Consider the following 27400-nt stretch of genomic DNA (forward strand, 5'->3'; position numbering starts at 1 on the left):
GCGAGTGGCCATGGCGGGCCCCGAGGACGGTTCGGGCCAGCAGCCGGAGCTCGATGAAGACGAAGCAGCGTATTGCCGGCGCTGGGGCGCGCAGCACGCCGGGGCCCGTGAGCTGGCCGCGCTCTACTCACCAGGTAGGACTTTTGGCCCCCCCCACCCCAGGCCTGCAGTCACCAGCCCGGGCTGCCGACAGCGACCCCGGGGTCACCTGATCAGAACCCCAGACTCAGGCCCCGATGCCAGAACTCCAGCCTCGGCTTCTGCTTGCAAATAGTGGCCCCAAGTCTGGGGACCCCATCCCAGCGCCACTTCCAAGCCCAAGCCAGAACCCCAGGCTCGAGGCTTTCTGGATGCAAAGACAGTCCCATCAAGGGACTGTAATATCAGCTCCTGGAGCTACAGACAGAGCTCCCATCGCATCCCCAAATCTGGATCCTAGCCCCGGCGCACCCGCAGCTGCAAAGAGCGCCCCTGGATTTAGGGACCCCCGCCCCGGTACAAGCTCTTCAGCTACATACATCGCCCCGGGCTACCTAAAAGTCACACACCATCCCAGGTTCCCCAGATCCGGAATTCACACCCTAGGACCCCATCTACGCCCCAGCCAGGACAGTGGGATGGAAACAATGACCTCACCCCCCAAATCTGGGCACCTCAGCCCACCCCGCTCCACTCTGGGAACCTCAACTTAGGAGACCCCAGCCACACCCTTCCCCCAAAGCCCCATCCTACTTTTAGTTTCAGTGGCTTCGGACCACCATCTCCTTCCTCCCTTCCTTCACACCCCCACCCACCTACCCAGTAAGGAGCATCAGCCCTTCTCCAGGTATTCCGAAATTACAGATGGTGAGAGCATTGCAAATCCTCTAGTTTAAGCTCTTCCCATACAGAAGCCCCAACTATATCTCTTGCCCCTCCCCCATGTACATATATTAACCCTCCCCCCTTAGGACTCCGGTGTGGAGCTCCCATAGTCCTCAGACCAGACAACAACTTAGAAACCCTTGCCCTCAGGCCCCTAGTTTTTTCCCCCCCGCTGTGCCTATCATTTATGCACCAGCAAGCACCAGACCCCACCCCCTTCTCTTACTGGTGAGCTGCAGGAATCTCATTGCCTGGCCCCAAGAAGGCCAAGTGTCCCTAGTGGTTAAGGAAGTGCCTTTCAGAACTCCAGAGTCAGGTGACTGTGAGCTGCCAGAGACCAGTCTGCTGGACATGGCCATCACACTGAGCTTTGTTTGTCAAACATTCTGACATCTTTCCATTTACCAGGGGGCAACCACCATGCATGCCCTCGCCTGGGGAGGGCATGGGATGGGTCCGCTACCACCTTTGACTTCCAGCCCTGACCCACCTGGGTTTGCATACCAATTCTGCCATAACTGGCTACAAGACCCTGGACCGTTTGCTTTCTCATTGAGTCCTGGGTCACCAGAGACCTTTCTGGACTTGCAATTCCATGCTCTGGGGGTGATTTTTTTTCCTGACCTGGCTTGGGCACCTGGCCCATGCTGTCATGGTTTCTTCAATCTTTTCCCAAAACACCCAGCCTGTAGACTAACTCCTGCACTTCCAAGGGCAGGCTGGGTTTAGCATCCTGACTCGGCTACCTAGTTGTGTGACCTGGGCCAAGCCACTTTCCCTCTCTTAAGTCTGTTTCCTCACCTCTGAATGGGTACAAGGTAAAGTTTATTTATTCCTTACTGTCTTTAGGAAGAGGAAATGAAATCATCCACTTTGGAAGGCACAAGGCCTGGCATACAGTAGGTGCTCCCTATTGTTAACCCAATAGTAGGACCTTTCCTGTGAGTCTTGGAATAAGCTGCCTCACTTCTCTGGTCCTCAGACTCACCACCTGGAAATCGAGGGTAGGAATTCAAAGGCCTCCTCCTTTGATATCCAGCTCTGCCCACTTGAATAAACCCTACCCACTTTCAACCAAGTCATACCTGGGCATTCCGAGCCTCCCCAAGGGACTTCCATCTCCACATTCCACTATGATGCTTCTTCGTCTAATTCTGGTTTCCCCAAGTGCCCCTCACTCTGAAAAATAGACATGCAGGGATCTGAGGCTGCAGATAGCTTTCTGCAGCCCCAAGCCTGCAGTCAAGGCCTTATCTCCTCCTGACATAGAGTTTGGGGTCCAGGGGTGAGGATCAGGGAGGGTGGGGGGACTGGCCAGACTGGTTTCTCCATATTCTATAGGTCTCCCTCTGCCTACCTCTGTCCCTTTCCTGTGTGGCCTTGAAGAAGTACCTTGACCTCTCTGGGCCTGACCTATAAAATGAGCGACTGGGCTCAATAACATATTGAGCATCTTTGTCCCAGTTCCTCTTCTAGATCCTGGAGGCAAAGCAGTGAACAAGACAGGAAAAATGGGGCTGGCATTTTACTAAGCCCAATATAGAAGGGAAATACCTTACTTGCCTGGTGATGGCAATCCCTGTGGAACGAATACCAGGGGTGCCAAAAAAATGTATACACATTTTAAGCAATGGTATCTATGTATTTACTTTTCGGAGTTGAATTGAATCATGTAGCAATGTGTGGTATGACGTTCGCTCAAAAGATGGCATTAATCAAATGAATGCTAGTGTCCTTCATTGCATTACAATTTTAATACAATTTTTTCCTTTCTTAAAATGTGTATACATTTTTTTTGCACCCTCTGTATATATCATGTTTCCCCGAAAATAAGACCTAGCCAGACCATCAGCTCTAATGCGTCTTTTGAAGCAAAAGTTAATATAAGACCCAGTAATATATTATGTTAGCAGGTCTTATAATAAAATAAGACCGGTCTTATATTAAGTTTTGCTCCAAAAGACACATTAGAGCTGATGGTCCAGCTAGGTCTTATTTTTGGGGAAACACAGTAGCAGAAAAGGGGGAAGTGAAATGTTGGGGTCAAAGACCTTTTAGAGACCTTTTAGAGAAAGTGGCAGTTAAGGCTCACTGAGCAGGTGACATTTGAACAAAGACCTGAAGGGTGGAAGGCATGAAGATACTTCAGGAAGGATTGGTCCAGACAAGGGACACAGCCAGTGCAAAGGCCCTGAGGTGGGAGTGTGCCTGGAGCGTCTGCACAACAGCAAGGAGGCCTGTGGGCTGGAGCAGAGTAAGCAAAGGGGGAGTAGGAGATGTTTCTGGGTCCCAGGACTGGATTCTTAAGATTCCTGGGCCAGAAGCAGGTTGGCACCATGACAGTTGGCAGCAATAATAAGGCAGTTGGCATTTATTGAGCCCTGACTGTGTACTGGGCATTTTGCTCACATGGTCTCATGTCATCTCACTACAGTTGTCTGAGGTGCACCTTGGTATTAACTCCATTTACAGGAGCGGAAACTGAAACCCGGTGGCCTCTTCACAGCCCAGCCCCCAGGTGTTCTTTCTAATGCTTGTCCTGCCTGGATAGAGCTTGCACCTTCCCCCACCAGACGGGACGTTGGCAGGGCCAAGGACAGCATCTGTTTGGTTTGCCTGGCACTTCATGCGCACGTTTCCTGAGACTTAGCAAACAGTAGTGACCTGCCATGGTCCCACAGCCAGATAGCAGCAGGGCCAGGACGAGAACACTGGTGGGGGTGTTCTAGGTTCCGTGTTCTTAGTCTTCCCTGGGGGGGAGCCAGCCCAGGGTGGCTGTGCCGGAGAGGGACCAATGTTTCAGGTCAGCAGAGCAGAGAGAGTGGGCCTGGTGTCCGGGGATCTGTGAGTCGCCTGAGCAGGGCTGCATGAGATGGACTGGCACGGGTGGGGCAGCCTCAGCCCAATCCCTTGGGCCCCAAGGGTCTGGCCAAGGAGTGACAGCCTGGTCCTGTGGGTCCCAGGAGCCCGAGGGTCCCACAGCTCACTCGGCTCTGGGTTTGGGTTTCACAACAGCAGCCACCCTGTGTCAGGTGCCAGGGTTTGTGAAGTGGCCTCATGGGCAAGCCGGCAGGTGAGGCAGGGGCCAGCTGAAGCCTGCCTGTGTGTGCACCACTTCTTAGGTGCCCTGGGCTTCAGGGGTAGGTAGATTCTGAAAGGTCTCTAGAGGCACCTGTTCACCCTGCCCCTAACTACAGATGCCCCCTACCCTGGGGCTCTTAGTGTAGGGGTGGGGAAAGGTAGTGGGTGTAGGAAGTGCTGGGCGGAGGTCCTGGCCTGTAGTCCCAGAGCTGAGCCCAGCTTCACTCACCCAGGTGGATGTGACTGAAGCCAGAGGACAGAGGCTTGGGGCCCCTTTCCTGGCCAGGCCTCGTCTTTCCCACACTCTGGGTCAAGCTTTCTCTCTGCCTCTCTCAGTCTTGTCTTTTCCCTCTTTTTTGTCTCTCACGCTCTGGCCTGCTGTTTCTCTTTTTTTTCCTCTGTCTCCCTATAATTTTTCCCTGTCTGTTTTCTCCTGTCTCTCTGTTTCTCATCTCTCTGTGTCTCTTGGTTCTTGTTCTCTCTCATCTATCTCCCTGTCTCTCTTCCTCTTTCTCTCTCTGGTCCCTGCCTTCTCCTTACCTACTGTCCCCACTTTCCTGAGGCCGAGGGTCTCCTAGTAGCCAAACGCCATCAGAAATACAGGTTCTTCAGGGCTTGTCTGACTGAACTGGAAGAGTCGGGCCTGATGCCAAGCCTCTGGCTGTGCCCTCCCCGCCCCCCGGAAAGCAGTGATGGCTGAGGCCTGGCGCCTGACTTCCCTTGTACCTCCCTGCCCTCCACAACCACCACACACAAGACTGGCCCCTGCCTCGGGCCAACAGACAGTCACTGCTCTAATTCGGCCCAGATTGTGGACCCTGGCCAGGCCGGGGATGGCTCAAGGAAACAAGGCCCTAGCACTAAGCCAGAGGCGGCCTGAGCTCTTAGTTCCCCTCTGTGGGCCTTAGTCTGCCCATCAGTAAAGTGACACCTGTCAGGTCACCTGACCGTGCAGGCCCTACCGGGCTGGACTGTCCGTGGTGTGACTTTGGTGACCCTCAGATGACTCTGGACAAGTCACTTCCTCTCTCCAGGCGTGGTTTCTCCCTCTGAAAGACCAAGCAAAGGTCCCAGCCCATGGCATACGGTGAAGGCTGGCTGAGGTCACCCCTGGCACTATACCTGGCATGTAGGAAGTGCTCAGTGAAGGCCGCTTATTACTGGAGGCGTATTTTGTATGGATCAAAGTTGAGGCATTTGATCTGCAGAAGGATCCAGAGGCCAAAGAGTTTAGATGGGAAAATATTCCAATTTCAGAGATGTTCTCCATCACATAGGGAGTGAGCTGGGCACTAGAGTGAACTCGGAGCTCTTGCCCCCTTCTGATGGGGCAGCCACTGCTGCTCAAGCCCGGGGTGGCCAGATTCCTGGGTTCTGAAGAGAAGCAGGAAATAGGAATTTTATGTGATTTCCTTTTTTTAAGTGTAGCTAATTTTTTTTTAAACAGAGCAAAATATGCCAGAGGGAGTGGGTCGTGGCACCTCTGATGTAGGTTAAACCTGGCACCCCAGCTGTGAGAAGCCTCAGTGGGTGTCAGCCCTTGTTACTGTTACTGTTATTTGATCGGGTTGCTGTCCCTGCAATCTGGGGGGGGCAGGCAGGCAGGTTGGCATTAAGGAATCACCTGTCCCTTACCTCTAGCTGCCCCTCCCCCACACACACACCAGGCTTCCTGCTTCTGAACCCCAGGCCCTGGCCGCAAAGAGGAACCAGAACGGGGAAGGCCATGCTGGGCCAGATTGTGGTGACTCTAGCTGGGGGCTGCTGGGGTGGCAGGGCCACCGTGGCTGAAGGGAAACAGCTCCTGCCCAAGAAGCAGGAAGCAAGGGGTTCTAGGCCCTCCACTGCTGCTGTGTGACCCCTATTGGGGTCCTTGCCCTTTCTGAGCCTCAGTGTCCTCATCCCTAAGAGAGGAATCAAGGGGATGTGATTCTGGGCGTGTCCCTTCCCCACTCAGAGCCTTGATTTTTTTTTGCAGAGCAAGGGGAAGGCCACTGTTCTGATTCTGGCTCAGGGCGCAACATGCTGTTGTGCAACCTGGACAAGGCCCTTTCTCTCTCTGTGTCTCTCTGAGCCTGTTTTCCTGCCAGGAACAGTGAAATGCCTACTGTTTCCTTCCCAGGGTTTTTTGGGGAGGGGTGCCCAGAGGTAAAGCCTGGCAGTTTTTCCTTTAGGATCATGGTTGGGAATTTGTTCATTCCATGAGCATTTACTGAGCACCAACTGTGTGCCAGGACCCTGGTGAGCAAACCAGACACAGTCCCAGGCCTCCTGACTTCACATTTCGGTAGCAGAAGACAGATGTTATATAGGCAGTGACAGTCCCGTATGGTGGACTTCATGTTGGGGGAGCCCAGGGGTCAGAGGAGGAATCATGGTTGGCTTCCTGCAGGCAGAGATTCCAGGTTGAGATTTGTAAGAGCAAATCTCCCCCCTCTGCACCAAAGTCAGCCCGGTGCAGAGGGGGTGAAGGGAACAGCACACACAAAGCACTGAAGAGGAGAGAGGACAGATGAAGGAGGACCTTCCTTATGTGCCCTGGCCCCTTTGGTTGTAAATCACTCACAGGGGCCTGCCTGGCCCTATTATTTAAGGTGGGCCTGACCCAGAATGTGGTTAGGGCCATAAAGGTGATAGGGCATGGAGGGAGGGACCAGGGACAGCAGGACAGGGATGGGTAAGAGCAAGGTCTCAGGAGCCAGACCCTCTGGCCACAGGATCCTGGTCTGTAGCTTAGTTGCTGGGTGGCCTTGGGCTACTTCCTTGGGACCACTCTGACCCTCAGATTTCTCATCTGTAAAGTGGTATCACCTCAGCAGGTATCTGGCACATGGTAACTGCTCAGTAGATGTTAAGCACTAATGATAAGAAAATTATTATCATTGAAAGTCTTTCATTCCCTTGGGACCAGCTGCCTGGGAGAACAATATTCCCAGGGGCCCTGTCACACGTTCTGTATCACCGACATGTTTTTGTCCCCCTTTTTTCTAAATTTAATTTAAAATTATGAGAAAAGATTTTTGATAGAGTTAGTACATTCACAAATTTTAAATTCAAAAGGGAGTAAGTGAAAGCCAGCCTTGTCGACATAGTTTTTTCTTTTGTTTTGTTTTGTTTACATAAATGGCTGCTGTTTGCACTTACCAGCGTGTCCTGGATATCCCTCCACATCCACACATGAACAGCCACCCAGCTTTTTCCTAGCTACAGAGAAGCTGCAGTGAAGTGAATCAGCTTGTCTGAGCTCACATGCCTCTTAAACATGTGTGGCCACATATTTAAAGAGAAGATTTCATACCCACATCCTAATTTTTGGCTTCTCTTGAGAAGCTCTAGCCTCCCTGGGCCCATACTCCCACCTGGCTGTTGGTGGCCAGTTGGTGGCCACTCTTTAGAAAACGCATGTGTGCTGCAGTGTCCCCCTGTCCACATGTGGCCCACCTCACTCCTGTACGTCACCTGCTGGCACCCGGAGACTTTGAGCGTTTGTGACCCCTCATCTTCACACTGCCTCTTCTTCCCTGTGGCTTACTCCCAGACCCCCTGCTCCTGGCAGGGGCCCTAGGAGTGGTAACCAAGGCCCCGTTTCTCTCCTGAATTCCTGACTCACTGCATGGAGCCCTGCTTGATGGAGGTTGGGGTCTGAATCTCTGGGATTAAAAGCTGTTTGTAGCTTCTACCTCCAAGTAACTACCTACAAAAGGGCATAAATGAAAACCATGGTGCTGGTTAAAAAAAGCTTATTAAAGATTCCTCTGGTGTCTCCAGAGAGAGCCCAAAGGGGCCCAGGAGATCAGCGTTCTGGTTCTGTCTGCCAAAGACTTGGCACATACGAGGCTGGCTTCATGGTTCTATGACCTATGCACAGGGGCCTGTGTTCAGAAGGGCCCCACACTTGATTTACTGCAGCCATCCCTGAGTGTATGACCTTGGGCAGGCCCTTTCCCCTCTCAGGGCCTCAGTGACATCATCTGTGAAATGGGTAGATTGGGGCCTTTCCTTCGTGGTTGTCCCTAAGTTCAGCCGTGGTTAGCACTGTAGACTCATGGAGTACAGTTGAAGAGCCCCCCCCCCCCTTGGGGCCCAGCTCTGCCTGGCTGTGCTCCTCCATCCTCTGGACCACCTGCCCTGCCAGCTCACCTCTCACCTCTCTCCCTGCAGGCAAGCGCTTCCAGGAGTGGTGCTGTGTGGTCCTGTGCTTCAGCCTCATTGCCCACAACTTGACCCACCTCCTGCTGCTCGCCTGCTGGGAGCACACGCCCCTCATAATGCTGGGTGTCGGTGAGTGCCTACGGCTTGGCTGGCTTCCTTGGTTTCCACAGGGGCCAGAGACCTACCTAGTGTCCGCACCACTCTAATGGTGACTTGCACGTGTGTGCGTGTGTGGGTGTGATGCTGGTGTGTGTGTGCTCACGAATGCAGTACGTGCTGGGGGAACCCTGCCTCCCATCTCTGTCGGTGGCACCTGTGTCCTTCCTGTCAGTTGGGCCAAAAACCTGGGCATCCTCCTCTGTTCCTTCCTCTCTCACGTTCCACATCCAAACCATCAGCAAATGTTCTTGACTCCACTCTCAGCATGCATCCAGATCCAACCATTACTCTGCACCTACACTGTCCCCACCCTGGTCCAGCCACCATCCTCTCCCACCTGGACTATCATGGGAGCCTCTTCCCTGGTCTCCTTGCCTCACACAGCAAAAGGGATACTGTCAGAACCCCAGGCAGGTCAGGCCACTCCCCTGGCCCCCCCTGTATACTTGGAATAAAACACCAACTCCTCAACACAGCCTGGCCACAGCTCCTCCTCGGCCTTCATCTCCCTCCGCTCTGCTCTGGCTCACCCTGCTGCCCCCTCACTGGCCTCGTCACTGTGCCTCTACCATGCACTGGACACACTCCTACCTCAGGGCCTTCGCATATGCTGTTCCCTGCAGGAACTCTTCCTGCAGACACCTGCGTGGTTCACTCCCTCATCCAGGTCTCTGCTCAGAGGTCGCCTCCTCAGGAGGCCCCTCTGATTATCCCTCAGAAATAACGGCCCTGTCATATGCTGTCCCCTCACCCTACTGTTATACAATATATTTCTTTCTTTATTATCTGTCTTCCCCCTACTCAAGTGTCAGCTCCCTGAAAGTAGAGTTTTTCATCTATTAACTGCTGTGTCCCCGGCCCCGAACACAAAGCTTGGACCACAGTAGGTGCTCGATAAATATTTATTAGATCAGTGAATGAATGAGTGAGCAAGCTGCAACTTACTAGTACACTGAGTGTTCTTTGGTCAGTCGTCACCCATCTACAGCCTGACAGGTAGATGCTACGCCTGTCATCATTTTTCAGATAAGGAAACTGAGCTGAGGCTCAGCGAAGGGACTGGCCCAGAGTCACACCTCAAGCCAAAAGCACAACAAAGGGCTTAATTCACTGTCTCCCGGGTCCTGGATGACTAGTTTCCTTCCTCCCCACTCCCCGCCCCGCCCTCTTCCCTCTAATGCACATACTCGTCCCCTCCCCCGTCCTGGGCTCCTAGGCTGAGGGGGCAGCTGTGCCCTTGGCCCATCTGACCGTCCGTAAGCGTTCAGCTCCTGCAGGCTCATTAACAGTATTCTGGCTACCTAAGCCAGTAGTGCGGGGCCAGCGGATGGAGCCGTCTGAGTCTGGGATGGGATCGGCATGTGCTCAGGGACCCGGCCAGCTGGAGGAAGGGGGCCTGAATCCATCCAGTGCTGGGGAGCCTGGGCCCCATCCACGGGAGCCAGATGGGCCCCTCTGCCCAGGAATGCAAGGGACCTGCACCCCCACCTCTGCCTCAGAGCTCCACATTCAAGGGCAGGAATGTATACAGTGTGAGCCCTGAAGCCCCAGCTGGGGTGGTTACAAGCAGGTCCCAGCTCCACCACTTCCTAGCTGTGTGGCCTTGGGCAAGTGTCGTTGCATTGCTGAGCCTCATTTTCCACATCTTGTAAGTGAAGCCGCTTGCAGTACCTGCCTCCTAGGGCTATTGTGAGGGCAAAATGCATTTGTGTATAACTGCTGAGAGGGCCAGTGATGGAATAGAGGTAGGGAGAGGACACCGCCCAACATACCACTCACAAGGGCTTGGGCCTTCTGCCTCAATGGTCAGTTTAACAAATGGATATTTCCCAAGTGCCTACTATGCCCCAGGCCACAGGCTGGGCACTTTTATTAGGTTGGTGCAAAAGTAATTGTAGATTAAAATGTTAAAAATAATTGCAAAAACCGCAATTACTTTTACACCAACCTAATAACTCTTGGTGGAAATCTAGTGAGGAGGTTCTGATCACCATCCTCCGAGAGGCCAGGAGACTTGCCCTTTGGCCCTCACCCAGGCAGCAACAGTCTGGGATCACATATCCAGAACCTGCCCGGCTCCTGAACCATGGACTAGACAGCCTCCAGTTAGCACCGGGAGGAGGGGGTATTCTCGGCATCAGTCCCAGCTTGGGCAAAGAATCGGCAGCGTCAGAGCCCAGGTGTGTGTTGCATGAGCCAGGACAGTTGGTGACCCACCCCCCTCCCCTGGTTGGGACTAGAGCTTCCACTCCTGAGCCCAGGAGATCGCTGCCTGTCCAGCCAATGCATCTGACTCCAGCTTCCCAATCTCGTACCTTTGTCTCTGGGCTGATAAGAGCAGACAATCCCCTGATAGCAATGTTTGCACAGACGCTAATCAATTTAAGTAGCTGCTCGGATTTGTGTGTAAACACGCAGGAAGGGAGGGCACTGTGCCAGCCTACAGAGCCCGCCCCCGGCCCAACATTATCTCCCCAGAGTTCCGGTGCCTCTAGCAGGCCTTTGAAACCAGGAGAAGCAGAAGCATGAAAAGGTGCCTAGTTAATAAATGCAAACAGATGGCGCAATGCTGGGAACAAAATCAAGATAAGGTAGTAGGCACAGAAGAGGCGAGAGGTCGGGGAAGTCCTCTCTGTAAGAGTGACACTTGTGTAGAGACCTGAAGGAGGTGAGGGAGGGGGCCAGCAGATATTTCTGGGAGGAGCATTCCAGGCAGAGGGAACAGCAAGTGCAAAGGCCCTGAGGCTGGTGTATGCCCATTGCACTGGGGGATAGAAGGAGGCCAGGGGGTTTATTCCACAGGCCATGAACAGCCATTGGTGAGTTTCCCGTAGGGAGCTGACATCAGCTGATGCTGCAGGGAGGGCCAGAGAGGAGGCAGAGGTGGTAACCCAGACCTGGATAGGGTGGTGGAGGTGGTGAGAAGCTGTGAACGGTGAGCCACCAGAATGCTGCCAGGTTGGCTGTGGAGGTGAGAGAAAGAGAGGTCAGCGGCAACTCCAGGGTTTCGGCCTGAGTGACGGAACGGATGAAGCTGGAAGAGCAGGCTTGAGGGGACATGCTTGAGATACTTGCCTGAGAGCCAAGGAGAAGTATCAAGCAGGAAATTAGAAATCCGGAAGCCCACGCTGGAGTCAGGGAAGGCAGCTAGAGATCAAAATCTGGGAGGCCTTGCTGTTGGAAGAGGTGGTGTGTGAGGCTCAGGTACTGGTAGTGTGCCCCCCAGGGGCTGCGTGGGAGCAGAGAGGAGACGCAAGGCTGCTGGTGCTTCCAGGTTGGGGAGAGGAAGAAGAGCCAGCCAACAGGTGGGGGTGCGTCGCAAAAAAAGAATGTGTTTCCAGAAGACTTGGGGGGCAGCGAGGGGGCCACTGGATTTGGCCACATCGGGGTCATTGGCAACCTTGACCAGGACTCTTGGCATGAATGAAAGAGTGAACAAATGACAGCCCTGAGAGCCCTGAGCTGTTTGCTGCACTTGGGGAAAGTGGATGGAGAGTGTGGGCGCTTATGAATTGGTCTTTGAAGAAGAGGCTGGGAGTTTCCTGGAAGACAAACAGAGGAGAGGGCGTCACAGGTCAGGGGCACAGTGAGTGAGAGCAGGGTGGGCAGTAAGGTCAAAGGTCACATGGCCTCAGGTTATGGCTGGCCTGGCAGGTCAGGTGGGGCTTCTCCATTTGATTCTGAGCTGAGAGATAGGATTTGGCTCCAGGACTGTGTGGACCAGTCCTCTGTCTCAGCCACCCTGTCTCCACACTAGCCTTTGAGTTGAGCAGAGGCAAAGAAGTCCTAGCTGGGTCACCTGTGGGGAAGTGGGGCCCCACCAAGAGGCCCAGGAACTGTCTCAAGGTCACCCAATGAGTCAAGATAGCCTGGAGTGAGTCATTCGCCATCCCAGTGTCCTGCAGACAGGGAGGCAGCCAGGCCGAAGCCGTCCCCAGGGTGAGCCAGCCACCAGCCACGGCCACTGGCTGGGACAAAGAAGCTTCTGTGTGCCCGCCTCTGCCACCCCTGCCCCGATTAAAGCAGCCTCAGGCAGCAGGCCTGGAGCCTAGAAACAGCCAACCAAAGAGGCCCAGGGAACAAAGAGCCATTTCCTCCCAAAAGGAGGGGAGTGCTCCTCCTCTCCCAAAGTAATTTCTGACCTCTGTCCAAAGCGTACGTTCCCCCTCTGCTGGGAAGCCTGCAAAGGCCCGGTGCTGGTCATTTACCAGATGACAAAACTGAGGCTCGGAGAGGGGAGGAATAGTTAAACTACTGACTATAGCTGCCTTTGGTGAGCGCTTACTGTGTCCCAGGCACTGTGCTAAGCACTTGACCTGCATCAGCCCATCTTGTTAACTGATTGTACTTAGGTGAGTACTATTAATACCCTCGCTTCCGGGCCTTGGACATGACAGCTCAGCATCATCGTGCCCCTTGTAATGGTCCCCGGCCACGCTCCAGCGGCCCTGACTGCCCAGCTGCCATGTGACCATGGGTGGAGTCTCATTTCTTCCTCTGGAAGTCGGGACGTGGAGTGGACATGAAGTGGGATAATACACTTTTTTTTTTTAAAGAATTATTTACATATATATATTTAATTTTATTAGGGAATATTGGGGAACAGTATGTTTCTCCAGGGCCCATCTGCTCCAAGTTGTTGTCTTTCAGTCTAGTGGAGGGCGCAGCTCACTGGCCCATGTGGGAATCGAACCAGCAACCCTGTTGTTCAGAGCTCACGCTCTAACCAACTGAGCCATCCCGCCGCCCCGAGATAATACACTTTTTAAAAATAGACTTTATTTTTAGAACAGTTTTAGATTTACAGAAAATGAGCAGCTAGTACAGAGTTCCCATATACCCCTGCCCCCAGTTTCCCATTATTCTTAACATCTTGTACCTGATATTAGTATCATACATTTGTTACAGTTACCGCTTCCTTATGGATACATTATTATGAACTAAAGTCTATAGTTTATTCAGATTCCCTTAGTTTTTACTTAATGTCCACTTTCTTATCCAGAATCCCATTCAGGATTTCACATCACATTTAGTCATCCTGTCCCTTTAGGCTCCTCTTGGCTATGGCAGTTTCTCCGATTCTCCTTGTTTTCCGTGATCTTGACAGTTTGAGGACTGGTACTTCGTAGCCTGCCCTTCTGCTGGAATTTGGTATTTTTCTTGGCCTGAGTTATGTGTTTCAGAGAGGAAGAGCTCAGAGGTAAAGTGTCATTTTCATCACATTGTAGCAAGGGGATGTACCATCCACACAGGACTGTGTTACCCTTGATCCCTGGCCCAGTTAGTGATCGTAAGGTTTCCCCACTGGAAAGTTACTCTCCTCACCCCCTTCCATATTGTCGTCTCTGGAAGGAAGTCACTGTGCACAGCCCGTTTTTAAGGTGGGGGGAGCTGTACTCCCCAATAATGCACTTTTTAATACCTTTGACATAGCACTGGGCACATGGGAAGTCCTCCAATGTTGACCGTTTATCACAGACATTGTTTTTTCTAATATAAATGCTCCTCAATTTATCAGGTTACATCCTGATAAAATATCATTAAGTCAAAAATGCATTTAATATACCTAACCTACCAAACATCATAGCTGAGCAGGAAATTAGAAACCATTTCTTAATTTTAAACGTGCTTAGAACACTTTTGTTAGCCTACAGTTGGGCAAAATCATCTAATACACAGCCTATTGTATAATAAAGTATTAAATATATGTAATTTATTATGTGTCTCACTTTCACACCATCATAATGTCAAAAAATCGTAAGTCGAACCATTGTAAGTCTGGACCACCTGTATCGTTTTTGCCATTATTCTTGTCATCTGTAAGGATTAAATGCTAACGACGATTAAGGAGGTAAGATGTGTAACCGGTTTAGGAACGGCCAGGATACAGTTTAGGGATTAAAAGAGATAAAACACTTAAGATGCTGACATAGGGTCTAGTACCTAAATTGCTAGACCCTAAAGGAAATGAGGGCATATGTCTCCACACAGGTTTGTATGTAAATGTTTTCACTGAAGTGGGAGTCGTAACAGTCCCTACCTAGAAACAACCCAGACGTCCAGCAGCGAAATGGATACCCCCGCTGTGGGACATCCAGACAATGGAATACTCTTCAGCAATTAAAAGGATGAACTACAGATCCATCAACTACTTAGATTATTCTAGAAGTATGCTAGTGAAAGAAGCTCAACCCAAAAGAGCACATGCTACATGAATCCATATGAAGTTCTAAAACAGGCAAAACCAGTCTGTAATGATGGGAAGCAGATCAGAGGTTGCATAGAATAAAGGTGGGAAGGAAATTAGGGGGAGCAAAGTTATCCGCTGAGGAGCCACCTTCCCAGGAAGGCAGCATTTTATTTTTTATTTTTATTGGGGAACAGTGAGTTTTTCCAGGACCCATCAGCTCCATGTCAAGTCGTTGTTTTCAATGTAGTTGTGGAAGGTGCAGCTCATTGGCCCATGTGGTGTTATGAGCACCGCGCTCTAACCACTGAGCCAACCGGCCTCCCCGAAGGCAGCATTGAAAGGTGTTAGAGCTGTCGGTGTAGGGCCTCGACGTACCTCAGCTGACCCCTCACTGTGCAATGGAAGATGCTGAGACCCAGAGGATCAAGGGACTTGCCCAGGGTCACCCAGCAATATGGTAGCAAGAGATGAGGCCCCCGATTCTGGATCTCTATTCACCTTAGCTCTTGCCCACATGGCCTCTTGTCCCTCCCGCTAGGCACAAGGCAGTGTGTGTACAGCATCCTACAGGATGCAGTAGGAGCTCTGTTACTGCCTCTGGACCTCCTGAGGTACAGCTTCAGGACATGAAAGGGTGCTGGCAGGTAAACCCGCCTCTGTCCATCCCATGGCTGCCACTTGCACGCCATGGGACTTGGGGGAGGGGCGAGGGTTGTTAACTTCTGAGGCCCATTTTCGCATCGAAGAAGTGGGGATAATAAATGAAGCAATCTCAGGTGGTGACAAGGGCCGTGATAGAAATAAAGCAGGGAGATGTGACGAAGAGCACCTGCCCAAGAGGTTGGCTTTAGCAAAGGGGGTTGGGTGATGATTGCCCGGAGCTAGGAGGCTGAGGAGAAGCCAGCTATTCGGGGATCATAGGGAGGGGTGCAGTGCCAGGTCGAGAGAGAGCAAGCCAGAAGCCTTGGCTTCCGTCTCCCTGACACCCTTGCCCAGGTCCACCCTCCCAGCATTGTCACTGAGGAGCAGGACTGCCCAGCCCGGGTGGGGTCCTCAGTCCACAGGCCAAGCGGGCCTGTGCCGTCCCCAACCCAGACAACTGTGCAGTGTCACCCTGTGGCCTATCCTCTGGCTTCCGCCTGCCAGGAGGTGGTGCCACGTGTCCTTATCACCAGGAACTTGCAGGTGCCTGCATGTAGCTGTGTCTCCCCTGCCCCCGCCATCTCACCCGTGTTTGGCATCCATGGGGTGGAGGCTGTAGGGCCTTTGTGAAGTCTTCATTCACGGCCACCCCTTACTTCTGGCCCAGGCATCAGAAGGGCATGTCCACAGTGATCTGCGCGCCCACTCATGCCCCCTCACTTATGACTCCCGTTCTCCAGGGAGGCCTCCAGGGGCTTTTCTGCAGCCTCCAGTACCCCAAAGCCCTGGTCTCCCGTCACCAAAGGGCTGAGGGCTCTAGCAGAACTCAAAGATCCCTTAAATGACACCGCTGGGCCTTGGACGAGTTCACACGGAGAAAATGAGTCGAGGGACGCGGAGGGACAGGGTTTGCCTGAGGTCACGTGACCCAGTGGCCTGCACTCATCACTGAAAACTGCCCTTGTTCCCGCCACGTTTGACAGCTTTTCCCTCCTCCCGTCTCTGCCCCGGAGACGTGAGCTCAGTGTGTGATGCATCTCTAGCTCTAGAGCCTGATGCACAGCACAGGTCCTCGCACAAGGTTGCCTGATACTCAGACTAAATAACTGAATAACGACGACAACAGTAATAGTAGACATGGAGGGCTTACTGTGTGCCAAGTACCGTACCTAGTGTCTACATTGATTAATTCAGTGAATGTTTACTGAACCCCTGGTAAGTGCCAGAAACCGGAATACAGCTGTAAACAAAAGATTATAATCCCTACCTTTGTGGGGCTGACATTCTTGTGGGGGAGACAATAAACAAAGAACAATGAAGTCCAAGGTAACAGGTGCTTGGAGAAAAGGAACAATAGGAGATGGGAAACGCTGGAAGGCGAGAGTGTTTACAATTTTAGATCAGGTGTCCCTAGAGGATTTGAGGGAAGGCCTGAAGGAAGTGAAGGAGTGAGCTGTGATACATCTTGGGAAAGAATGTTCCAGGCCGAGGGAACAGCAAATGCAAAAACCCAGAGGCGTGTAAAGGCATTCAGAGGATGGGACACGCCTAGAGCCTAGATGGCCGACATACAGGAGAGGGGAGCATGATGGGGGATGGCACTGAGGTGTTACCTAGGGCAGGTGCTGGCCACTTGGCCTCAGTTTCTCCATGTGTACAATGGTGCTGGTGCATCCTGCTGTATTACATTTGGACCTTTGAGGCAGGTTAAGAGCCCATCTCTGGCACTTGCCATTTATGCCACCTTGGTCTAGTTACTTCTGTTCTCCAAGCCTCCGTTTCCACCTCCGTAAAGTGAGAATAAAAACTACCAACTTCGAACAGATCATGAAAATTCATTGAAATCCTCAATTAATGGTAGCTGCTATGTTTTTTTTTAATCATCATTCCCATCTATCTACCTAGAGGAAACTGGGGCACAGAGAGGTTAAGTAATATGCCCAGTGTCACATGGCTAGTGAGTGACAGCTGGAATTTGAGTCCAGATGTAATAGCTCTTCTGTACCACACTGAACCCTCAAGTGACTGAATGGTGTTGGGGTCTCTGAGGGGACCCTACTCCAGTTCTGAATCAGTTGAGAACAAAGACAAGGAAAAGGCTGCTAGAGGCCAAATTATCATGTTTATTGTTGATAAAAGCTATTATAGATGGAGTGGGGGGGGGGGCATGACGTCTACCTGAACCTAAGGTAGGACGTTTCCATCTAGTCACTGGCAGTAGTAGAGCAGAGTGGGCTTCCCTGTGTGGGATGATTGGGGGTCAGAGACAAGGGGACAGTCAGCTCCTAACAGGGAAAGGTTGGGCTGATCTGAGCATGCCCAGTTTATTCTCTCCAGACTCACCAAGCAAATGAGTTCCCACATCTCTCATGGGGCAGAGCAAGTAAAGGGACAGATCCAGATTGAAGCCAAGAGTGGTATTCCTGAGGCTCCATTCACAGGGAACAAAGCGTTCCAAGTAGAGAAGGGACAGCCTCTACCCTAACCAATGAGTGAATGAGCAAGCAAGCAAGTGAATGCATGGCTCCCTAATTGGGGGTGAGCAGGTGGGGAGATGTCCCTCTGTGTGTCCTGCTGCCCAGGCTCACCCTGTTCTTGTCCACAGTTGCAGGGGCTCTCATTGCTGACTTCTTGTCGGGCCTGGTGCACTGGGGAGCCGACACTTGGGGTTCTGTGGAGCTGCCCATCGTGGGGAAGGTACGTATATTGACCCAGCCCAGCCTGTAACCTCTGGAAAGAGGATGTGCTCTCTGACCTTGGGTGAGCCCCTTTTCCTGTCTGAGCCTCTGTTTCCCTATCTGAAAGATGGGAACTATCCTTCCAGCCTGACCTGTATGCCCCTCCTCTAGGACTAGAACAGGAATCCCCTGGGTTTTTCTGGAAGCAAAAGCATCAGGCATGGGACAGTCCGAAGCTTTGATACGTGTCTGCCTCACCAGAACCCTTGACTTGGGGGGCCACATCTTGTTCTCCTTTGCCTGCCCTGCCTCACTGTTTGTTTGTTTTCATTGAACTTTATCTCATATCAATCAGACCTTTTTGATTGTAAGTTCCAGAAAATCCAGTACAAACTAGCTTAACCAAGTGAAGGCAGTGATTTGTGTACTGAAAATTTCAGGAGTGGAACCAAATTAATGCGTGGCTGGGTCCAGTAGGACAGACCGACCATATTCTTCAGTCCAGTCTCTCTCCATGTCTGTCTCTGCTTTCCTTTCTGTTGGTTTCACTCTCATGTAGACTTTCCCCTGGTAAGGTGGCCAAGATGGCTCCCAGCTGCCTAGACTTCCATCCTCCTAGCTCAGCACCCACCCCCAATGGAAAGAGAACTCTCCTTTCCCATAGTTATAGCCAAAGTTCCTTGGCTCACCTCCATTGGCCCAGCTTGGGTGACATGCCCATCCCTCAGCCAGTCCCTATTGCTGGAGGGACAGAATGCTCTGATTGGCCAAGCCAGGGTGACATGCTCACTCTAAACTAGGGAATGGTGGGCTCAGCCCCTACTAAGAGAAGAGGGGGAAGCTGTCACCAGAAGGAAGGGCTTAGATGCTGGGAAGAAATAGAGGGTGCTACCTGTCACTGTGAGGACCTCCTCAATTGTCGTAAGGTGGGAAAGAAGGGTGGAGATCATCTCCAAGCCCCTTCTCAGTCCAGGTGGGGAGACTGAGGCCCAAAGGAGGGCAGTACCAGCCTAAAGTCCCCGCCAGGTCATTGGGACCTGTCCTCTGCTAGAGCTGCTCAAGCTAGACCCTGAAGGCTAGGGGACTCTGTATTAGTGGCGTGGTGGAATGTTCTGGCGCCCCAAGGGCAAGGAGGTGAGCTCGAATCGAGTGTGTGTAGGAGGTTGTGGGGAGCGGCTGACCACCACAGGCTGACTGCTCAGATGTATCCCCACTCACAACTCCTACCCCACCACAGGCTTTCATTCGACCATTCCGGGAGCATCACATCGACCCGACAGCCATTACGCGTCATGACTTTATCGAGACCAGTGGGGACAACTGCATGGTGACACTGCTGCCTCTGCTGAACATGGCCTACAAGTTCCATACCCAGAGCCCTGGTGAGCATGCCAGCTGGTGGTGACCTCCAGGAGGCCATCGGGGACAGACACTCCCTTCAACCCCCCAGAGCCTGCTGTGGTTTGTGTGTATGTGTGTGACCCCTCACAGAGTTATAAAACAATTTTCGTTATCCTCTGGTAAAATTGGGATATGTGACATACAGGTCTCTGTTTCTAGCTTCTCTTAAACAATCCGATTTGGCCAGGGGTCCTTGTTCCCACTTGGCTTCACTGGACCAGAACCGAGCTGCAGCTGCCCCCGTTAGACAGGACGCATACTCTCCAATTTGCCACAGTCCCCACTACTCCCTGCTGTCCTACACCCAGCCTCCCCTCCCCCGCCCTGTCATTTGCACTACCTACCTGGCCCTGCGAGCTTTTGATTTTGCTGCCCTGGCTTAGTGGAAAGAGTAAGAGCAGTGATCTCAAAACAGTCTTGTGTTCAGATCTCTGCCCTGCCTATTTTAGGGAGGGAACTTGTCACTCCAAAGCAGTCGCTTCTCCTCTCTGAGCCTCACTTACCTTATCTGCCAGGTCTTGTTCTGACAACTTGACACCTCACTGATCCTTAGAGCAGCTTTCCTGAGAGTAGATGTGATGAGTGTCTCTGGGGGAGGGTGCTGTGGTGCCCCACCCACATCCTCCTCCCAAGGGGTGTAACCATCCCATGGCTGCTGTGAGTTGTGGCTGCTAACAGCTCCCAGCAGCCCCTTCTGAGAACTGCCAGGGCAAGTCCTCCCTCTCCCCTGGGGATGAGCCTGAAGCCAGTGACCAAAATGCCTACAAAAGACCAGCCCCCTCATTTCTAAGTGGGACCAACTATAGAGCCATTAACACTTCAGAGATCCACCGCCCACCTCCAGGATCAGGCTGAGGCAAGACTATCCCCACACCCCATCTTTGCTTAGCTCTTCCCCTGTCCTGCTTCCCTCCCTCGGATGTTTTTCCAGAAGAGAGGACTCCCTGCCCCGCCCCCAGGTAAATCACGTGCACCTGAATCCTGGTCTCAGGCTGTGCTTCTGGGGAACCGGGACAAAATCCTATTCCCGTTTGATTGATGAGAAAGTTAAGACTCAAAGAGGGAAAGTCACTGACCCGAGCTCATACACACAAGAAGTATCACAGCTGGGATCTGGAGCCAGCGCCACATGACCCCAGAGCCCACGTTCTTCACTATTCCATGTGATGTCTCACTGGCTACCCACGGAGCAGCAGGGGAGCCTGAGCTTGCCTGAGCCCATGTGGGAGGTTGAAGGAGCCTGGGATGGGAGTTGGCCAGGTGAGTGGTGAGGGCCAGGCTGGTCACACCCCGTGTGACGGCTGTGTGGGCCCTGTGGCCACCCACCCTCTCCCCACCCTGCAGAAGCCCTGGAGCAGCTGTACCCCTGGGAGTGCTTCATCTTCTGTCTCATCATCTTCGGCACCTTCACCAACCAGATCCACAAGTGGTCACACACGTACTTTGGGCTTCCTCGCTGGGTCATCCTCCTGCAGGACTGGCATATCATCCTGCCGCGTAAACACCATCGCATCCACCACGTTTCTCCCCACGAGACCTACTTCTGCATCACTACAGGTGCGGCTGGAGGGTGGCATGGAATGGGCCACCCCTGCTCAGGCTGCAGCTCCATCCTCAGGGCAGAAGGACAGAGGTCACAGTGGGAGGTCATGCAGTCCTTGCCCTGTGGGAATGTTCTCTCAAAACACATTTATTGAGTACCTCCTATGTGCCAGGCACTCTTCTCGGCGCTAAGGACACAGCAGTAAACAAGACAGACACCCCCCGCCACCTCACGGAGTAGATTCCAACCACTCATCCATCCAGCGAGTATTTACTGAGCACCTACTATGTGCCAAGCACAGCTCTGGGCTTGGGACACAGCACTGAACAAAATAGGCAAAAATCCTGACTTTGTGGCATTCACATTCTAATAGGGGACATTCCAGACAATAAATAAGTACTGCATCTGATGGTGCTAACTGCTCTGGAGGAAAACAAAGCAGGGAGTAGGAAAACGAAATGGGAGGACTTCATCCTTTAAACAGGGTGGTCAGGGAAGGCCTCACTGAGAAAGTGACATTTGAACTGAGGGAGAAAGTCACACAGATCTGGAGGAAGAACACTGCAGGCAGTGGGAACAGTAGGTGCAAAGGCCCTGGGGCAGGAGCCTGCATATTTGAGGCGCAGCAAGGAGGCTAGTGTGGCTGGAGTGGAGGACATGAGGGGCAGAATGATAGGAGAGATGACAAAGTCCAGGTGTGGGGAACGCCATGGGGAAGAACAAAGCAGAGTGAAGGGCAGAGAGATGGGGGGCATTATCAGAAAGCTGAAAAAGTATGGGAGGGGACCTACAGATTAATAGGGACGGATTAGTCCAAGCAAAGGGAACAGCAAGTACAAATGTCTTAAGGTGGAACATCCTGGGGTGACTGAGGAACAGTAAGGAGGCCCACACGCCATTGGTAGTTAATGGGCCAGTGCCAAAGAGGTGAGGTGAGGTGAGGTGAGGTGAGGTAGGCAAGCAGGTTTTCCGGGGCCAGCTGGGTGTCTTTCAAGGTTAAGTATATCAGAGGTGATGTCAGGTCAGGCCAACTTAGGTTCAACTATCAGCCCCTCCATGTGTGCCTTTAGAAGACTCAAGCCTCGCTGGGTATCATGTCTCATCCACAAAATGGGGCTGCCACCTCCTTCACATAGCACCTTCACAGGGCTGGTGTGAATGGCAAAATGGCAGATACAAAGTGCTTGGTATGTAGGTGGGTACTCAATAAGTTACAGTGACTGGGTTTTTTTTTTTTTGGGGGGGGGTGTTGTTTTGTTTCTTTCTGGAGGTAAAACTGAGAGCCACAAAAAATAGTTCTTGCTCATCCTAAAATCATGCTCTTTGAGAGAAGGTAGAGGGATTAGGCTGTTTAGGAGATCTGTTAACTTCTCAGCTAGGGTTGGGATCTACCTTGGTTTGGCCACCTACTAATTGAGAAACGCCCCTCCAAGCCTCAGTCTTCTTATGTGGAAAATGGGACTAATAATAGTATGTACCTCATGGTTTGGGTCGGAGACTAATCCAGATTAAATAACATTGTGATCAATATTTACTGAGTACCTACTATATGCTAGGCATCATTCTTGGCATTGGAGATCAACAGTGAAAGAACATGGGGTTCTTTCTGCTCTCCGAAGCTGACATTCTAGTTGAGGGATGGGGAGAAAACCCAGCACAAAATGGGGGCGTGGTGAATTAATGAGAATGGTTACATTATCATAAAGCCTATAAATAAATAAAAGAGAGTGACGTGACGGGCCTGGAGTGCTGTTTAAGTGGTAGTCACGGAAGGCTTCCTAGAAGAGGTGGCATTTGAGCCAAGTGATAAGAAACGCTACCATGCCTAGCATATAGTAAGAAAGTGAATGGGGATGAAGGCATTTCTGAGCAGACCCTAAGCCCATTGTCCTCGTCCTGAGATTCCTTGGTCAGTCCTGTCCCCTCCCCTCTGCACACCCACTACCGGTTGCTCTTGCCCCAGGCAGGGCCAGCTCTCTCACTACATCCCCTCAACTGCTGCTCTCCCACTCAACCCCCACCCTCCGGTGCCCTGTTTTCCACTGCAGGCTGGCTCAACTACCCTCTGGAGAAGATGGGCTTCTGGCGACGCCTGGAGGACATCATCCAGAGCCTGACAGGCGAGAAGCCTCGGGCAGATGACATGAAATGGGCCCAGAAGATCAAATAACTCCTCCAGCCTGCCACCTCGTTGCCAACCTTCCCCAGACCCTCAAACCGAAGCCATCTGCCAAATTCCAGCCTTCCTCGCACTGGCCCCTCCAAGTGGAGAGGACACCTCCTGGGCTGGGCCCGGGTACCCCCAGCCCACCCTACGTGACACAGAATACTTGAGCCACTGATTTTTCATTTCCTTTTTTTCGTTTTCTTTCCTTGGCCCCTCCCCAACCACCTGAGCTGCTCTGTCTGCCAAGTCTGACTGCAGAAAAAGGAGCCCCGCCCTGCCAGCCATCCCTTGGGTAGAGGGGAAGCTCACCCACTCCTCCTTACTCCTACCGCCTCCGGCCCCGATGGGCAGCCCTTCAGCATGGCTGGCATTGGAGCCACTGAGTCATCTTATCTGTCCCTCCTCATCTGCCCCCCAGTGATCTAGGAGCCCTCAGGCATACCTAAGTGTGCCTGGAGCATTGCCCTGCCATAGCCCGGCAGACTGACCCCAGAGGTCTGGGTGAGTAGGCATCCCCAGCCACCACCTTCAGCCTAGCCTTTCCACCCAAGGATGGCAAAGTGCAGCAAGGCTATGAGGGCCGCTGGCCAGAAGAGGCCAGAGTCCCCTGCCCAAGTCTGGACCCCCACTTTTCCCCCAGCCCTCCCCTCTCTGCCCATGTGATTCCAGCCAGAGCTATTTTCTAACTGAAGGAAGTCATCGCAGGGTGCAGCCTCTGCAATGGGTTTTGGTCATTTGGAAGGGGACAGTGTCCCTCTGGCCAGGGGTATGTCAGAGAAGAAAGAATGGGGCTTTTTTGTTTTGGTTTTTTTTTAAAGGTGCTTGCTTGTTTAATGTAAATAATAGAAAGCCTTAATATCTTTTCTGTAACGGAGTAATATTTTAATGTCATGTTTTGGATGTACATAATATATTTATAACAAAGCAGCAAGAGTCTACCTAACCTTGGCTGCCTCGTGTTTCCTGGTTGGCTGGGGAAGGCGGGTAAAGGAGCCTGGAGGGTGAGGCCCCACCCCTAGCCCATTCCCAGCTCCGCCCCCAGCCTGAGACAGTGAATTAATGTTGACATCCGCTCCAAACACTTTTAGAGGGGACCCACGATTTGGTGAGGAATGGTCTTCACGTAGGAAAGCATCATGATAGAGTAATGAAGTCTGATCCCTATTCGTGAATTCCTTCAGCAAATGTTTATTGGCACCTGGTGTGTACCAGGCTGTGATCTGGACATTGGGGCATAGAGTAAACAGACAAAGACGGACCCTAGTGGAGTTGACCTCCTGGGGAGAGGGACAATAAACAAATAAATGCACATGGGCATTCAGATGTTGATTTGTAAAGAAAATCAAAAAGCATGGAATCACACTGGAAAAGCAGGGTGGTGGTATTTGGCAGGGTAGTCCGGGAAGGCCTCTTTGAGGAGGCGACATTTGAGCTGAGACCTGGAGAAGATGGAGCCAGTTGGGGAAAGGGGCTTCCTGACTGGACAGCAAGTGCAACGTCCCTGAGGGCAGGAACGAGTTTGGGGTTTTTAAGAGAATGTGATTGAACTGGAGTGAGCAAGGGAAAAATGGAAGATGAGGTTGAAAAAATAGGGATTAGTTATATGGAATCTCACCAGCTCAGGTAAGTGGGGAGACACTGGACATTTTAGACAAATGAGCATCTTGTTCATTTATTCATTGGACAAATAAGGTAGGTACCTCCTCTGTGCTAGGCACTGGGATTCAGTAGTGAACACTACAGGCATAATCAATATCTAGTCTGGGCTAGATTCTACAATGTTAACCAGGAAAAAAAAAAAAAGCCTGTTGGGGATAGAAGTGATAAAAGACTTGGAGCAGTGATAAAGCATTTTTTAAAAACTGTGACCCATAACTTCATTTTCCGTAAAGTTTGCCCACCACAAGACTTGATTTGTGACTGTCTTGGGACCACAAAAGGAAGGGATACTAGAATTCATCAACTTACAAGTGACAGAAAACTATATAATTTAAGAAAAATAATACCTAAAATAATTTTATTAGCTCATAACTGAAAATTTTAGAGGTGATTCTGACTTTGGGTTTGGTAGGACCCAGGGGCTCACATGATTCATCAGAACTTGGTCTCTCTATTTTTCTCTGGATTGAGACTTGACATTGGACCAGCTCAACAATTTCAGTGGGACAAGTCTTACTAACAGTTGCAGCAAAAGCCCCAGGGCAGGCTCTCAGTGGCCTAGATTGGGTCATGTGCCTACCCCTGGACCAATCACTTTGGTGGGGGTGGGGGGGTACCGGTGAAGTATTCTGATTGTCCAGGGCTGAAACATGTTTACCTGCAGGGGTGGGAACCAGGAACTATCAACCTGTGTCAGTTCCCTTGAGCCAGCAAAAAAACAGCCTAAGTCCAGAGAGGTGACGTGACTTGCCCACAGCTAGTAAGGCAGAGCCAGGCCTCAGACTCAGACCATCTCCCGACTCCTGAATCGCAGGGGCTGGGAAAATACTTCTCAAAACCAGAAGGAGGTACGCTTTATGTCAGGTCTGGGAGGGTGGGGGTCATTTGTGAGATGTGGGGTGTTGCAAACAAGTGCCTATGACAGCAGGGCAAGGAGAAATGCTAATATCTACGGAGCACTTCCACGTGCCAGACTGTGGAGAACTCTGAACTTCCCTGCAGCTCTGCAAGGGGAGTACACTTAGCCCCATCTGCAGATGGGAAACTGAGGCATGAAGGTCACGTAACAGGCCCAAGGTCACATAGCTGGATACGTGGCAGGCCTGGTCTCTGAGCCCTGATCCATTAAAGTACAACCCAAGCCATTGTGCTTTAACACCCACCTGCAGCTCCAGTGGAGGGAGGGAGGTGAGGAGGCAGGTGGCCAGTGAGACATGGGTCCCCTATGAAAAAAGAGCAACACAGCAGAATGAGAAATAGCAGCTGACACTGAGGACTGGGATGCCCTGGAGACATCAGGCCCCAAAGAGCAGCTGCTACTCACATCAGCTGATTAAAGGGATGCCAGAAGTCAGATTTTTAAATGCTGGCTCCATTTTTTTTAAACATACTACAGCAGATTAGAACAGGCGTATGGGCCACCTTCTGCCCTTGGCTTCCCAGCTGTTGCAGGGAGGGCCCGGTTTTAGGTGGATTTGTGCTGCTATCTGGTGGTGGAGTGGGGCAGGTGGCAGTGCAGGGCCGACGGATTTCCAGCTCAACTGGAAATGTCGTGCACCACCCTCGGCCTCCGTGCTCACTTCTTAAAGAGGTCTGGGCAGGGCGCCTGCCCCAACTCTAATGCCCCCCCTCCCCGTTTTGATAAACCTACAATTTCAAGTTCCCCTTTTAAACATTATTTTGTAATAATAATGCATGCATAAGGTAAAGAATTAGACTCAAACAATACAAAAGGGTCGAGAGCAGAGGGCAGCTGACTGCAGCCAGCAGGCCAAATCAGGCCAACCCGTGTTTCCATGATCCCATGAGCATTTTTTTTACATGTTTGGGGGAAAAGATATTTCCCAACACATGACGTACAAATGTTAGTCTCGATTGTAAAGCTTTATTGGCACATAACCACACCCACTCATTTGCATATCGTCTATGGCTGTTTGTTCAATACAGCAGCAGAGTAGAGGGACCAAATGGCCTGCAAAGCCTAAAATATTTACTATTTATGGTCCTTTACAGAAAAAAACCTTAACCAACTCTTGGTCTTGACTGAAGAGTAAATTGCTCCCCACTCATGTTCCCCCAAGCCCTCAGTTCCCCTCCCCAGAGGCCCTCATTTCCACAAGACCCTTCCTTGCAAGTCCCTTATACAGGCATAGAAGCATGTCTGCCATCCTTTTCACAAAACAGGGAGGATAGGTGCACAGTTCTGCACCGTGGCTTTTTTCACTCAATGTATTTTGGAGACATTGTTATATCAATGCTGCTTCATTCCGTGTAGCATTCCAAGTTCAAGATGGGCCTTCCTTTTTTTAACTTATCTCTCATCGAATATTGGGTCATTTTCAGTCTTGGGTAATGCAGACCACTGCTGTGCGTCAGAGAACTGAAGGAAGTCTTTGCTCATAAGGGTGCACAGACCTGAGGGGTCAATCTCAAGGAATGGTTGGGTTTGTTGCATTTTGATGGCTCCTCCCACACTGCCTTCCACCGACGCGGTGCCCATTTAAACTCTCCCAACTTTTAAGAGGACCAGTTTCCCCACACCCTTGCCAACACGGTGCGTTATCAAGTGTTTTGCTCTTTGCCAATCTGATAGGTGGTTTTAATTTGCATTTCTCTTACTGTATTTCATTGAATCTAAGATATCATTGTAAGATGCATCCTGATTTCACAGATGTTTGAATGTGAAGATACGCATTTTAGAATCATTGAAATACAATATGTTGAATGAGATTGGGTGTTTTATCCCATTTCCTTAGTGCATTTCCTTACTCTGTACGTGTCCTTTTCCTATTTTTCTTGGGAGGCAGGATAGTAGTGATTAAGAGCATTGGGTTCAAAATCCCAGCTCTGCCACTTACAAGCTT

At 51.5% G+C, this 27400-nt stretch overlaps 1 protein-coding gene and 1 long non-coding RNA gene across 3 annotated transcripts in view; one reads left to right on the forward strand and one right to left on the reverse strand.

Annotated features, from left to right (window-relative positions):
• PEDS1 (plasmanylethanolamine desaturase 1) lies at positions 1–24186 on the forward strand. Its single transcript, XM_019726096.2, has 6 exons — positions 1–134; positions 8107–8226; positions 17694–17785; positions 19004–19148; positions 20512–20724; positions 22759–24186. The coding sequence occupies exons 1-6, from the start codon at positions 11–13 to the stop codon at positions 22878–22880; spliced, it is 816 nt and encodes a 271-aa protein (XP_019581655.2). The 5' UTR covers positions 1–10; the 3' UTR covers positions 22881–24186.
• Positions 20719–27400, reverse strand: part of LOC109444593 (uncharacterized) — an 8849-nt gene continuing 2167 nt past the window's right edge. Inside the window, exons 3-4 of one of the 2 annotated variants that reach the window (XR_002136899.2) lie at positions 25700–25759; positions 20719–20830 (exon numbers count right to left, since the gene is read on the reverse strand). This is a non-coding gene — a long non-coding RNA (uncharacterized LOC109444593). Of the gene's footprint in view, positions 20831–24310; positions 25760–27400 lie in introns of those variants that run through there. The other variant, XR_002136898.2, reaches the window with a different exon arrangement.

This window comes from Rhinolophus sinicus, linkage group LG13 (assembly GCF_036562045.2).
Source record: "Rhinolophus sinicus isolate RSC01 linkage group LG13, ASM3656204v1, whole genome shotgun sequence".
Classification (NCBI taxonomy): domain Eukaryota; kingdom Metazoa; phylum Chordata; class Mammalia; order Chiroptera; family Rhinolophidae; genus Rhinolophus; species Rhinolophus sinicus.

Bases quoted from the DNA above. Each gene is read 5' to 3' on its own strand.
- PEDS1 (XM_019726096.2), top strand. From the start codon at position 11: ATGGCGGGCCCCGAGGACGGTTCGGGCCAGCAGCCGGAGCTCGATGAA. The intron at 8,227-17,693 runs GTGAGTGCCTAC...TCTTGTCCACAG, and splicing joins CCTCATAATGCTGGGTGTCG to TTGCAGGGGCTCTCATTGCT. The intron at 17,786-19,003 runs GTACGTATATTG...ACCCCACCACAG, and splicing joins AGCTGCCCATCGTGGGGAAG to GCTTTCATTCGACCATTCCG.